The following is a 15,110-nucleotide window of genomic DNA, read 5'->3' as shown; positions in this document are numbered from 1 at the left end:
AATCACTTTATGTGACTGAGTGCAGAATCAGATATTTCAAAACCTGCACTATTTGGAATGCAGAATAGTGCACTTCAGATAGTGGCACCCCTTAAGTTTTCTCACCTTCAGAAAATTTCAAAAAGAGGTCTATTAAGACTCTCTCTTATCTCTCTATTTTTTGGAAAACTTGACTTTATTATTTTTCTTAGCAGTATAGTAACTGCCACAGTGGTTCTTGTCTTGCACTGACTGCTGCTGAACACCGTCACCTTTAAGTGCGCCAAGCAGGAAAGAACCATTTCATGCAGATCCAAGGGGGTGTTCAGTGTAAATATAGATGTGTGTTTTTTAGACTGGGTGTGAGGGGTAACATTTGATTTTTACTGCGAAAAACCATCCATCCATCCATCCATCCATCCATCCATAAATATTCCCTTCTCACCCTCCGCGGGTGGTCTCTCTTTCATCCTCTGAGCTCGGGTCCTCTACCAGAGGCCTGGGAGCTTGAGGGTTCTGCGCAGTATCTTGGCTGTGCCTAGAACTGCACATTTCTGGACTGAGATGTCTGATGTTGTTCCTGGGATCTGTTTTAGCCACTGCTCCAGTTTGGGGGTGACTGCCCCGAGGGCCCCGATGACCACAGGCACCACTGTGGTCTTCACCTTCCAGGCCTTCTCCAGTTCCTCTCTGAGGCCCTGGTATTTCTCCAGTTTCTCGTGCTCCTTTTTCCTGATATATATATATATATATATATATATATATATATATATATATATATATATATATATATATATATATATATATATATATATATATATATAAATCCCCTCTGAAAAGCTGTTTTATGTTTTACTATTGTCTTATTTTTGAGCTCAAATCGAAATCATAACCCAAATGTTTAAGGCGGTCTCAATAGTAACTATGAGATCCGTTCCATAATTTATATATTTTTTTCACTAATATGACGAAGCGGGGTGGTTTTCATGTTATCCGTGCCTACCAGGTCTGCGTCGTTTGAGGTAGTGAAGGGTAGCGCACTGGGGAAGTGGTGACGGAAGATAATCCGGGAGTGACGTCCAGAACGTGGGAGCAGTTTCTGAGTGAGGCCAGCCAACGGGCTGCAGCGCTGACTTTACTGCGAGCCTGTCAAACACAGCCGACATGGCGGACTGGGGTGAGAAACTAACTTAGGAAGGACATCTATATGTACATCATTCGCTTTTAGCAGACTTTGTTTAGACAGCCCAACATTCTGCTGTTGTAAAACTCAGTCGTTAGATGTGGATTGGCCTGACGAATATTATGTTGTTGGCTTTACAGACGCTGACAACTTCGAGCCGGAGGAGCCGATTAAAAAGGCGGCAGTGCTGGACAAATGGGAAGGCGAGGACGAAGATGAAGACGTTAAGGTAATTTAACATGATTCGTGTATGTCGTTTTGGGTTTCGTTACATTTGCGAAGTTGGATTGGGGAGTATTTGGTGTGGAATTCCGGGTTATTTGTCGATTAATTGAAATATTATCTTCCCGGCTGTTACGCCATGCTTCTGCGCGGCTCCTTTCTCCCTGTCAACCCGATCCTCGGGTTAGCTTTGTGCTAGCTGACGGCTAACTCATGTGGCTCTAAAAGACAGCCTGTTACTCGGCTAGCCAGAGGCCACTGTTCGAGTTAAAACATACTGCTTATACGCTTGATGTTAACATATCAACTGGTCACATAGGATTAAAAATACAATTTTTGTGTGGGAGTTCCTTATAGTGATGAAACTCTTTGGGTAAATTTCAATTGCTTAGCTACAAGCTAGCATTTTCACGGGCCAATTAGCTATTAGCATTCTGCTTATTACTAAGTTCGCTTGCTTTAAAAAGTGAGATTCAACGTTTGACAGTCCGAGTTATGTCGTGTTTTTAAAATGTTTAGTGAGAGGTGACAAACGTTTCTTATTTTGGCAAATTTATTTACATTAAATATTTGGAGGAAGGTGTCCGGTTCAGTTTGAATTCCTCCAGCTTGAGTCACGTTCAGCATGCGGCATCGCTAGCTTGCTAACAAACTCTAGCCTCAGAGGAAATCATCCAGTGGGTTGATGACTCAACTGAAGTAAGAACTAGGCCAAAACTTTACGAAACAACGGGGAGCTTTTTGGTTTTATAAAGATATAAGCCGATGTTAAGTTGCAGACACAGAGGATTACAGTTGGTCCTTGCAGTAATGTTGGCTTGTTTTCTTTCCAGAAACTTCGTTAGGAAAGAGCTGGCAGAGTCAATTGTTGTCGGTCACATATGGCGTCAGGGTTTCCAGGTTGTCTTTTTTGGCTTGTAGTATTTTCTAGGTTTAGAATACAGATTACGGTGTAAAGCGAAAAACATTTGTCTACAGTAGTCCTCCCTATAGTAGTATCTGAGAGATCATGTGCATTATCTTTAAAGTAAGACAACCCCATTGATTGATAAATAATCAGTTTAATTTATTTAATCAATCTGTCTCATAATTTCAAGAGTTTTATTTTGTATTTGGTACAATAAAATTTTGCATAAATAGAAAGTGAAGTGGACATTAAGGTAGATAGAAGCAAAGAACATTATTTTTGACTTCAATTTGACTTTCTCCTTGACATTTATCTATTAACAATTTAAACAGAGTCTGGTATGATTCAACAAAGGATGCCATATCCCATAGAAAGTTGTAATTATATAATCTTCAAATTTGTTCCATTTGATGTTCTGAATGAATTGTTGACTTTACACCAATGCCTTTATCAAGAAAGTTATTATGACCTTATTTAAAAAAAAAAAATCTGAATCTTTTTAACAATGTAATTTTTATTTGTCTACAGGATAACTGGGATGATGAAGAAGAAGAGGAGAAAAAAGCAGAGGTGAAGAAGACAGGTAAGGTTTTAAATTTGTACGATTGTTGCACATTATACGTGTCCTTTTAATTTTAACTTTCAACTTTGTTTTCAAAACTAAATGTTACACATGCAATTTTTCCCAGAAACAAAAGTTTCTGAAAAGAAAAGGTTGACTGAAAAGATTAAAGAGAAGGAAAATCAGCTAAGGAAGAAACAAGAAGAACTGAAAAGGGAGATGGAGGAGAAAGTAAGTGTCATTGCACAACAAATGAAAGGGACATTTTTATTTTTATTTTTGGCCTTTTTTTAAATATGACTTTATGTTTGGTTTGTGTTATTCTAGCCTGAAGAACTTACTCCAGAGGAACAACTCACAGAGAAGTTAAGAGTCAAGAAACTACAGGAAGATGCAGACTTGGAGCTAGCGAAAGATGCTTTTGGTAGGAGATGACCCCATATTCTGGGATTTAACTTCTTACTGCTTTCTGAATGTTTTTAAGGATGACTTGAGCTCAAGCACCCAAAATCCTCTTAAATGTGGGTATCCAATGATATGTTAGTGCACATTTAATTAATATGTGCTGTACTGTAATAGCACTTTTACTCTTTGACTTCATACATTTTAAAACCTTGTTCTTGTTTTTGTAGGTGTTAATACTGTCGCAGGAATTGATGCCATGTGTCCATCCTCCAAAGAAGAATTCACAGAATTTGAAAAATTGCTGAAAGAAAAGATAACTCAGTTTGAAAAATCAGTCCATTATTCAAGTTTCTTGGATTCATTGTTTCGGGAACTTTGTATTTCATGTAAGAAAACAACTTTATCAATATTTCCAACAGTATCATTAAATGAATATTGGTGCCTTTCTTAAAAAAAAAATCTAATTTTATTGTTTTCTTTTGTTTTTACAGTGGAAGTAGAGGACTTGAAGAAAATCAGTAGTTCACTTTCAGTCCTACTTAGTGAAAAACAGAAACAAGAAAAGGTAAGTTTTGTTTTGAATTTGAATAAAGCTTTAGGCAGCAGGGGGTGCTGTTAATCTACTCCAGTTTGGTGCTTCGTGTTCATACAGTTAATGGGAATATGTTATATTTTGATTGTTTATACGCAGTCTAAATTTTGATATTCTTTATGATGTGTCATTGTTTAGTTTAGTTCTCATGTAAAGCGTAGTTGGAAGACTTTCTAAAAATGTTCCATATAATTTAAGTCGTATATATTTTTTTCTCAGCAAAACAAAGGAAAGAAGAAGAAGAAAGGGGTTGTACCTGGAGGTGGACTGAAAGCACAGATGAGAGACGACCTTGACTATGCAGAGTTTGACGGCGGTTATGCCCAGGACTACGAGGACTTCATGTGACATAGGCTCCTTTACTACTTTCCTCCCCTCCTTCTTAACCATCAAAAGTACAGCTGTACCTTCCCATGCTGTCCAGTGCCATCCTGGGAAATCTGAACTATGTGCCGCCCCTTTCATTTTTGCTTCAGTTACCAGAGGGACTATACCTGGGAGCATCCAGTCTCAGCACTCTTAATGTACAGAATGGCCTTTTCCGTCTCATTCAGCCTCAACTCGCACACGATCATGTGGAATCTGTTGTGTGACCCAGCTTCAAAGAAGAATACATCTGTAACTGCTGCTGCCTGATTTTTGCGGGGCTTTTTTTTTTTTTTTAATAAATGTTGCTCCTGTTAAAATGGCAGTACAGCAGTTGTAAGTAAAGTGACATAGAAACAAGGTTCTATGCAAATTCCTAAACCAGAATGTCATGTATTATAGATCGCACTGAAGTGTGGTTAGATCTTTTACAGGAAAAATGTATATAGTTAATATCTCTTGGGTTGCCAAATGCAGAACAATTATTCAGTTTATTATTCATCTCTGGAACAGTTGCATTGTGGGTTATTTGAGAACGGCACAACATATGAGTAGTGGTAATTTTACAGCGTGCACATGACATTCAATATAAGATAAAAGGGATAGAGAATAATAAATGTGACTTTAAAACCTCACAGCCATTCTCTTGATACATCTCTGGAATATCCTTGAAAATATGGAGCAAACGATGCTTAAAAGTATTTTCTTTTGCATGGCAGAAATGTAACTTACTAATTTGAGTTTTACTAATGCAGAAAACCAACAGATCAGGCAAATAGAGTAACTTGCTGTAACTGGTCTCTAATTGTTGCTTCTGCAGGCTTGTCAATTGTGATGAGGAGCGGAGGCTCATGGGCTCCACATGTCTTATGGGCTTCAGTTAGTTGAAAGGGGCATCTTTCTCCTTTTTCTGCTCTAGCTCATGACCAGTTCCAATCTTACACAGATGATTCGATACATGCAATTTTGAAAATATGACATCTGTTTTTTAAGCATCTTAATTTAATAAATGACTGGTCAGGAGAGCAAATTGTGTGTTGGTCATTCTTAATGTGCATAAACAGAACCTGAAAGAAATGTCCATTCATATTTGATGAACAAAATCTGACGTCAATAAGAGTGTGATTGGCACCTACTTGTTGTACAATGTTGAGACAGTAGTGATTAAAAAAAAACGTTCAGGGCTTCCCAGGTTGCCAAAATATTCAGCTAAAGCTGAAACGTTTGACAAACTGGATATACTTGTGGTTAGTAACAGAAAAAATATTGGCTGGTACAAAAGCAAGCTCATGCCCAGTGAACGATTGGGCCAACTGAGCCTGAGATTGTTGGTGGCTCTTAAAACCAATCCAGGATGGCTGCAAAACATGTTGGATTTTCATCATAAGAATCCCAATTTAGAAAAAAGACAAATATACACAACAGTAACATTAAAATTAAAACTTAAAAGGGATAATGAAGAGCAATCAGCAGTTTAGCTATGGCAAGTAGCTAAACTTGATAACAGCTAGTGTAAGGTCAATCTCAAATCAGATTTGATGCATTTAAATAAATCCAGTAATGCATAGCCTGTCTTTAAAATCTTGATGCACTCGCACTGCTGTTTTGAATGTTTATTTGCATAAAAGTGTCAATTTTGCTTTGATTGTGTACTTGCATAAAAGTACCTTGTGATTTGTTCCAGTTACGTTTAACAAAACAAATACAAGGAAATGTGTTAACTTAACCAATGAGAATCTCTGAGGGAAGAAATTCTTATTTGCAGGAACTACTTGAACATTTGCAATTAGATTACTGTTGTATCAGTTTTCCAGAATTGAAGAAACCTGTTGGATGAGAGGTGTGTTATCTTTAAAAAAAATAAGAAAAAAAATCAAGTGGTTTTCTATTTCGGTATTTAGGATTGGCATGTTCTAGGTGACTGAGAATCTAAACCAGTGTACAGTTGCTGTAAACCCTGGAAGGTGATATCAAAGTGTATTAGCTCTTAGTGTTTCAAGTAAATGTAATGTAAATCTTTTAACTGAGAAGCTACATAAATATCTATTAACTTGTAATAACTTAGGTAAAAAACATATTGTTAGTTGTTAAAACATTAAATTTTTCAGATGACTCAAATCTTGAATTTGCCCCAAGGCTGAACAATCCAACTTGTTTTTGGATGATCAAAACCTCTACCTACTGCACATGTGATACTGACTGCTCAAATTCTCTGCACACCAACAAAAAATCCAAATGATCATTTAAGTTTTTAATTTATTATTGCCAGATTCGGCCTTTCAAGTTGGGTGAGTCTTTAAGTAACTCTCTTGGGTTAGATGAAACTAAAAGAGCAAGAAGAAAGAAACTATATGGATTCTTTGGAATATGTTGAATGTGCTGCTTGGAGCTTTGGCTATAACAAGTAGAGTATATAAAGAGAGTTAAACACTTTGAAATGCCATTGGGCCACTCAGAAATTTATAATGTCTAATTTGATTTAGCTAAGTGCAACAATGTTGATTACAAAGAGATTGACTATATGGAAGAATGTCCTAAAGTAAACTGCAAAAATAACACAGAAACTTTAAAAGTAAACAGGTGAAAATTTGTAAACTGGTAAATGTGTAAATTTGCAGCTGTATTTCATTAACTGATGCCACAAAGATCGACATACTACAGTAAAGTGCTGATTTACTTTCATTGAAGACGTACAGTGTTCAGGGAAATGTTTCAGACTTCAGGCGGTGTATTAAAAATTGAAGTTTATTTGTTTTATGCAAATTTGTTCAATTACATTTGGACAAATGTAATTGAACATTTGTAAGTGAGCTCCTAGAAAGGGGGCTTTACATATTTGAAAAGCTATAACTCCTAAATCACTCGTCCAATTTGGATGTTGATACACCAATATTGAAGGTTTAGGTTTTAAATCTTTGACCACTTTTATTATAAAGTATAACTGCAACTTGAATATGTTTTGGTAAATTACTTAAACATCAAAAACTGCTTCAGTGTCTTATTTCCAGACATGAACTTCAGAGTCATTTATCTTTTTCCTCCTGTGGGATTTCTGGCGCTACGTTTCCCACTCCTGCGGAGTGTGTTGGCCCTTTGTCGACGTCTGGTTTTCCTGTTGTCTCCTCTCGCAACACTTGTTACTATCTGACTTTGGGAGCTCTGCATAGCTTGAAAGATACTCTGACGTGTCACTTCACGATCCCCACAGCTGAAGCTTAACGCCACACCCTCGTTGGTTTTCATGACCCTAGACGTGCCATCAGAAGTGCCGTCAAAGCAGCGCCCAAGTGCAATCTCTTTTGCTGTGCGTGGATCTTGTTCCGTCTCTGTGTAGATTCCATAGTTGTGGCCAAGAGAGTCGAGAGGTGCCAGCATGGTGAACTCATTGGTGTCGTTGTTGACAGCTAGAGGAAGGTGGTTCACCAGATAATCTTGAAGCATCGTGTTCACATGGTCTCTCTTACAGCTACCTTGAGGAATCACCTTCACCAGGGTACGATCCACACGGTCCTGATCATACAGCATGCCACTGCACTTGAACTCCAGACACACTGCTGAAACATTTGCCTGTTCCATATCACGAATGCTGCGAGTGTCTCTGAGACCGTACAGCTGGCCTACTGTCTTTGGATGGGTGCCACCCATGTTACGAGACCTTACATTGATTTCATGCGGACTGTTAATTTTAACCTTGATGTAGCAGGCACGGTATTCCATCGGCTTAGGCCACCAACTCAGGTAATCCTCTGTCCAGCTCATTGGGTCATCTTCATTAAATGGCACAGTGTTGTAATCATAACGGTCTCCTTCAACTCTTGAAAACCTGAAGTGTGCAGCACTAAATGGGGCCTCTTCACATTCCTTCAGCTTTTCAAATGCATATACTGGTCCATTAGACTCCTCAGCCGCGTTAGGACTTGGTTTTGCCACATTGATACTAAACGCAGTCTTCTTTACTCTGCTGTCTTCGTGGTCTGTTCGCCTGTAGTTTAGTTTTCTAAGGTAAGGCTGGGGCACTCCAACAAGGCTGGGATTGAGTTTAGGGGCAGAAGACACAGCCTCTAGTTCCTCTCCTCCAAGGTTAGCCATCACATATGCAGAATAAGCATCAGGTTTTTGCTCATCACAGAAGGCTGGAAGACAAGCTCCATTCGGGCCAGTGACAACACTGTCAAAACGACCCCAGGCACGAGGATTAGAGGAGTAGCCAGCTGTTGGTTCCATGTTTATGAGACTCACCACAACTCCCTCTACCTGCTCACTGGGCATGAAACGCTCACTGCGGAAAGCTCTCACTTTGACATAGCATCTGCGATTTTCAGGGACGTCGAGATTAAACAGACGCCTCTCTCTGATCTCCATGTTTCCGATCAAAAATGTTCTCTCCTCTCTTTTGCCTCTCCTTCTCTTATCTAGCTGCAGACTCCCTTCTTCCTCCCACAGGCCAGTTTCAGGGTTCAGTGACCAAAGCTTCATGTTGCTGAGGTGCTCTGACATCTTCACCTGAGCCGAGTCCAAGAATACTTTGACCTCGCCAGCGTTTAGAGGCTCATTATTTTCCTCACCTCTGAAGTCAACTGAAAACATGCCGTAGGTTCTCAGTGGAAGCATATCACCTTCGCCTCCTATAAAATTAAGGTCACTTGAAGCAGCAGCAGCAGTAGTGACGTCTCTCGGGTCTAAGAATGTAACACTTGCATTGACATTACCGGTAAAGACTTCTCCGTTTTCCTTGTAGAAAGAATGAGGGGGAATCTGGATTTGGACCATCGCTTCCTGGCCTTCCACCTCCCCGAGATTTAGAGTGTTAGTTTCTGAGGAGCTGATGGTCACAGGAGCTTTCTTCCGTAGGACTTTGATTTCGTGGTAAACAGCTCCTCCTTTTGTGTTAAATGGAAGCACCTTTGTGGTATTGACAAACTTTTGCATGTTGTCAACAAAAGTCAACACCAGTCTTTCAGTGTTTGGGGGAACCTGGACAGAGAAGGTGCCTTTGTAGCCTGTGCGGCTGATTCTGACTCCATTCATGAAGATGTGGCCAAACCTCATTGGCTCACCATTGTCTGCAGCAATGGCACGACCATAAACAACAGCCTTGGTGTCCACGCATTTCTGACAGCCACACTCCGTCACTACCATGGTGGGCAACTGGTAGCCTTGGCACGTCAGCTGTCTCTCTTCCATCTTTGCCACGCCACAGCAGTACGCCACATTGTCTTTGCACCTGATGGCATTGTCCAGCTGTCCAGCACACGTGCCTGGAGGGCACTTGCCCACATCGTAGTAGAAGGAGTTTGTGCTGTTTTGGTAGCAGTCATGTGGAAGACGAATGAGGTGAGATTCAGGCGTGGGGTTGCATGAATGCTCCTCTCTACCTGTATTTGAAATGTACGGACAAAACATATGTTAATATCGTAAGACCTACTCTAGCGATGCTTGTTCAGTTATTTTGTCAAGGACAAACCTATGATTTTTAGAGTGGCAGGTTTGGACTTAACGGCGCCGGACGGCCCACTTGCTCTGCAGTAGTACTCTCCAGCTTGCTCTGGATGTAAATCTTTCAGGACCAGCGTGCTCTCGGATTGCATTTCCATAAGAATATTGTTATGAAACCTGTTGGTTCACGCAAATAGCAAAAAATAATAGAAAAGGTGATAAAGTTTAAATTTAGTGCAAAAAATGCTATAGTAGATGTGCTGCAAAGCTAACAGTAGTTTGTGAAGACAGAAACATTACTTTTCACTTCTATCCCATTTACCTTCACCCAAGACTAATTTCTTGCTCATGTCTACACCTGTGAAAAATGTCTTTAGCTCCCCATGTGTAATAGTACTGCTCATAGTTACTATTCGCTTAATTTAAATTACATATTAGTTGTTTTATTGTTATTATTATTATTATTATTACAATCATGTTTATGGTGTTGTGTGATATGTGTTGAGGCATCTGACAGATTATGTAAACAAAATTTCCATTTCTATGGAGAATAACATTTTATCTTATGTAAAGTTCCCTGGGAAGGGACCTAGGAACTAGAGTTGTGTATCTGAGTTCAGCTCTTACCATTGGTACTTGTTAGGCTGTGGTGTTCCAGCTACTTTGCAGCAGAAGGCAGCACTTTGTCCTTCTCTCCTGGCTTTACTCTCTGGGTTGCTTAAGACATGAAGCTTTTCTGGAAAAAAAAAAGTAGAAATGTTCCATGGCTTATTTAAATTTCAGTGGCAGTATACAAACAGTTACAATATATGTAGCTTTTCTTTTTCTCCTTGTCTGACATTTAGTAAGGAATAATTAAATCTTTTGTGTTTATCAGAATAAGGAGTAAGATCTTTTTTTTTCAACATTTCCCACTTTCAAAAGTTGCTTTAGTATTTCCACGTAATGTTTTATAATGTTTTTCTCAAGATGCCATCTATTTTTTTGAAGTGTGCTCATCCTTCCTGCTGCAGAACACCCACAGAATGTGTTGCTGCCAACCCTGTACTTCTTTATATTTAGGGTCGTTTTTCTCAGGCTTGGACCTTTTTCCCTGTGTCCTTCAAATACAACAGTGATAATTTTGGCCAGACTTAGGTTAGTGTCTCCAAAGCACAGGGAAATTATATTTTGTTTTCCTGAGTGCATTTGCAAACTCCCTTCTGGCCATACATGTTGCTTTTGGTGTAATTGTGATCTCAGTCGCTGTGTCTGTGGGCAAGACACTTCACCTGCCTTGCCTGCTGGTGGTTGTGAGAGTTCCCACTTCTCTCAATCTGCCCCGGGGCAGCTGTGGCTACAATGTAGATAACCGCAGTCAGTGTGTGAATCTGAATGTGAATGGGTGAATGATTAAATGTACGTAAAGCGCTTTTGGGTTCTTTGGACCATATGAAGTGGTATCTAAGTACAGGCTATGTATCATTTACCATTAATGACTTCCTGCTCACTGACTGGCTTTTCCTACCATCTCGATACAGAACGTATGAATCATAACGCTGTCTTAACAGATTCAGTATGAGCGTTCACAAGCCCTTTTCCTTTTGTTCTGTTTTTTTTATGCACAGTTTGCACCAAAATACATAAATCTCAGGGTCACAGAACCTATCTACTTTCTGAATGGTATGGACATATAGACATTCACCGCAGTGTTAATACTTGCATTTTTTCAACAGATTTTACTGAAGAATGAATCAGACTTGTGGAGGGCCACAGTTTTTATCCTGATATCTTAGTTGATTGTTTTTTTTCTCCAAAATAAATCACCAAAGGAAACCGTTAAAGTGTTCCCTTGAAATGCATTCACAGGTGTGCCTCAATTACATTTTTAAAAAGAAATAGGAATAAGAGTGTGTGTAATCTAATATATATGAAAAAAGCAAAAAATATTTGTCATTATTCTGACACTGGGCAACCAGAAATAACATTCGTAAACATTAGTAACCTAAAGCATAAGTGTCAGATTTTGTGTCAGAAAGGGAGAATGTAACTTTCCTATATGTTTTATATAAATCTGATTTCATCTTTATGCAATATAGGACTTGTTCGACTATACAATCCATACCTGCTCTCTTCAGCTGCACACTGAGAACTGAGGTCCGCTCAGTGGTGAGGGGCACAACAACGTCAAGAGTTGCGTGACCCAGCAGGCTGACTGTCAGTGTTGTGTTGCCATCTGGGCATATTCCAGGAACTCTAAAGTGCCCATTGTGGTCTGTGAGGGTGAGGAGTTTGCCTGAGCGAAGGATTGCTGCTCCCTCAGCAATCAGACCACCGGCGCTTCGCACAGATCCCAAAAGGACGTGCTCTTCACACATGCAAGCATCACAGTCAGCATTCACTCTCCCAATCACGCAGTGCAGGTAACAATCTAGAAAGGAGAGCAAACACAAACATTAGCTCCTCTCACATTAGTTTATGTCCAAGTGAAGACATTTGCAGGATGGTTTGTGTGACTCTATTACCCGTCTTGACGCACTCAGGTCCGTTGCATGGTTTTCCCTCTATTTTAGGCCCATTGCAAGTTACTGATTGAGACTTGCAGTTTCGATGGCGAAGCTGCACACCTACTTGACCGCAGAGAGCAGGACATGGGCTCCAGTTTGACCATAAACCCCAGGTTCCCTGAGTGTTTACACTTCTTTCTGGTAAAATAAAATTACGCAAATTATTGTTCAACTAATATTATTATTGCTATATGTAATAGGGAAAAAAAAAACCCACAATAAAATAAAATGTTTAAAGTCTTTAGTTTCTAAGTGTGCAAACCTGTTGGACAGAGAAAGCGAACTGCGTAGTTAGAGCAGTTGCTTCCAGGACTTTGCTCTTCATTGAGACACCAGAATCCTACAGTTGGATCTGCGTGCACCACCTCCCCAGTTTCCCGGGCTGGGACCCATTCGGTGGTTCTAGCTTCAATTGCGCGCGGAGTCTCACACACTCTGGTACGGTAATAGAAGCGAATGGCGTCCAGCTGCTCGTAGTCTCCTCGGCCTCCTGGGTGGTCAACGTTGAACCATGTGGTCCACTCAAAGTTGTCTAGACGTGTGGAGTTTACAGAAAGAAAGATATGTTTAGCTTATCTATCATAGTTTAACAATACATCAAACCAACAATACATAGTTTAAAACTTCAGGTTAGTTTTTTTTTTTTATTAACCCACCATCGGAGTGGTAGACTGCAGGATTAGACTCTTTGTTGTCTCCTCTCCATGATCCTGCACAGTATAGTATAGAAGAGTGTGAGTGATTAATACCTTTGTGTCAGGAGTGTTAAAAAAAACATACCAGGTAAGCTGTTCTAAAACAATATTTGATGTTAGTTATTCACAAATATTAAAGGTAATCTAATCCATTGTTTAAAGTTAACGATGTGATGTGTGAGCCAGGATGTATAAATCTCTGCTATGTTGAGACTCACAAAAAAAAAGTACTGCTGTGGCAAGGAAAAAGGGAGAGAGAGAGTTAATATGCCAGGGCTACCAGCTGGTAAAAAAATGTATGGACACCAACACCAATGTTTGGTCATGCCGATGCTGCAGACAATGAGGTTTAGACACATCTTCGAGTATGCAATCAGAATTAGCTGTACAGGTTACAAAAGGACCTTCTTTGTTTAGGCTTGTCCTGACATTCAATAACTAGTGATAATATTTGTTGAAAATCACTTAAAAAATTGTTAATGCTACAAAAATGCTCACTCTTCATACAAACAGGAAAACTATTTCATTGTTCTATTAAACAACTAAACTGTTGCTTTCAGTTTGCTTTGGAAATCGAAGCTGGAAATTTCTAAACCTTAGATATTTTTGTCTGCTGTTGATACAGTCATATTTGGGTATAAAAGCAGTACAGAAAATGATTGCTGATGTAACCAAAGTCTAAAGAAAACCCCTTAGAAAGGCCAAAGAGACATTAAGAAAAACCACTTTGAATTATTGCAATCTTGCAAAATTCTAAGAAATGCCGGGTGTTTTCAGCAGTTCTGTATCTGAATTTAAAGAAGACATTTAAACATGAATTGGAGAGACAAAATAAAACAAAACGTTAAGTGTCACACCTTGAACTGTAAGAACAGCGGCTGCAGTTATTCCCAGAAAGATGAGAAGAGACCTATGTGACATTTTCACACTCTGCCGCCACACTGGACCCTCCAGTCTTTCTCCTCTGGTATGCGTAAGTCCACAAAAAAGTCAATCTTTGGCAGCAAAACCACCTGGAGGAATGAATTAAATATGTTCCATGTCATGACTGTTCAGCACATACTGTACATCCCTATAAAAGAGTGAGGTTGATAATAATGCATTAAAACATAAAATGGGTAGCACACTTCATTACATTTATAAAAACAATAGTTTGTTTCTGGTAAAACAAAGCAGTAAATGCAGCGTTCTTCTTTTCTTTGAGCTTTAAAGTAAAAAAATAAAACCTTGGATGGACAGAGCTGTGCTCTCAGATTACACATCTGTGTTAGCCATCACCATTTGTCAGGGGAACACTCAAACATATCTGCATCCACTGTCGAAATCTGGCCACACAACCCAAACACCCACACACAAACACAAAAGGGCTGACTTAAAAGGAGGACAAACTGGACATTAAGAGCCATGTTGTAGCTTCTTCATTTCTAATGTTTTTTCAGTGGATAATTACATATGTAATTACAATAATTACATATGAAGCTGAAAGGGGGAAATAAAGAAACAACACAAATGTGCTTGTCAGACATTAGCCTAGGATTGTGATTTACAAAATGTTCATAGTTTATATTACAGAATATGCTATTAATACTTATTACTTTTATTACTTTTTACATACTTTTTTCAGAAGGTTCCTTTTAGCACTTTCAACATGGTGATAATCTGACTTCTCTGCAGTTTAATCCATCAGATTAATCAGAACACAGAAAATAAAGTAGTATATTTTCTTACCTGCTTTGAAAATGAAAACTTGCTTAAGAGCTTCTAGTTGTATATTTTGAACTGGAAAGTCTTCTCTAAACTTTTTTCTGAAATTTCTCTTTCACTCTGCTCTCCTTCCCTTGTGGTTCCTTGTTCTACTTGAAAATCCTCCTCCTCCGTTGCTTTTATACCTCTCTGCCTCTGCTACCACTCCCTCCTCTCTCGACTACTAGCCACAAGGTCTTTGTTTTTGCACCATGAGATTTTTTATCACCTCCCCTAGTAGAACTGTGACATCAAATGATTATTAGATGGTTTGTGGCATAAAAGAGGAATTATCATGGTCTCCACATTACAAAGGCAAGTGTTAATAGATTGACCTGAAAACACATGCTATACATTTATCAATATAGGCATATTGCATATCCACAGATCGGGAAAAAAAAGCTCTTCTAAATGATAGAAACAGTAATTTCTACCTCAACAACACCCAGCCTGAACACGAAGCAGCTTGATAAA

The 15,110-nt window shown here is 39.1% G+C and overlaps 2 protein-coding genes across 3 annotated transcripts; one reads left to right on the top strand and one right to left on the bottom strand.

Moving 5' to 3' along the window:
• Positions 1-994: 994 nt before the first annotated feature.
• eif3jb (eukaryotic translation initiation factor 3, subunit Jb) lies at positions 995-5,246 on the top strand. Of its 2 annotated transcripts, XM_015010681.2 has the most exons (8): positions 995-1,156; positions 1,303-1,391; positions 2,820-2,874; positions 2,981-3,084; positions 3,181-3,277; positions 3,486-3,644; positions 3,750-3,823; positions 4,070-5,246. In XM_015010681.2, exons 1-8 carry the CDS (start codon positions 1,144-1,146, stop codon positions 4,196-4,198), a joined length of 720 nt encoding a protein of 239 aa, XP_014866167.2. In that variant the 5' UTR covers positions 995-1,143; the 3' UTR covers positions 4,199-5,246. The 2 variants fall into 2 exon arrangements, with proteins under 2 accessions (XP_014866167.2, XP_087860383.1); XM_088004257.1 differs by lacking the exons at positions 995-1,156; positions 1,303-1,391 and adding an exon at positions 2,180-2,284.
• A 1,699-nt stretch (positions 5,247-6,945) lies between these two features.
• cilp (cartilage intermediate layer protein, nucleotide pyrophosphohydrolase) lies at positions 6,946-14,835 on the bottom strand. The gene is made up of 9 exons (XM_015010679.2): positions 14,622-14,835; positions 13,751-13,906; positions 12,855-12,908; positions 12,461-12,730; positions 12,157-12,336; positions 11,757-12,062; positions 10,280-10,388; positions 9,681-9,829; positions 6,946-9,591 (listed from the first exon to the last, which is right to left on the bottom strand). The coding sequence occupies exons 2-9, from the start codon at positions 13,812-13,814 to the stop codon at positions 7,244-7,246; spliced, it is 3,480 nt and encodes a 1,159-aa protein (XP_014866165.2). The 5' UTR covers positions 13,815-13,906; positions 14,622-14,835; the 3' UTR covers positions 6,946-7,243.
• Between the last annotated feature and the right edge of the window lie 275 nt (positions 14,836-15,110).

Source organism: Poecilia mexicana, unplaced genomic scaffold, assembly GCF_051168715.1.
Source record: "Poecilia mexicana isolate PSO_F unplaced genomic scaffold, ASM5116871v1 scaffold_3, whole genome shotgun sequence".
Lineage (NCBI taxonomy): Eukaryota > Metazoa > Chordata > Actinopteri > Cyprinodontiformes > Poeciliidae > Poecilia > Poecilia mexicana.
The sequence above is the reverse complement of the archived record's forward strand: the minus strand, read 5'-3'. Positions and strand labels throughout refer to the sequence as shown.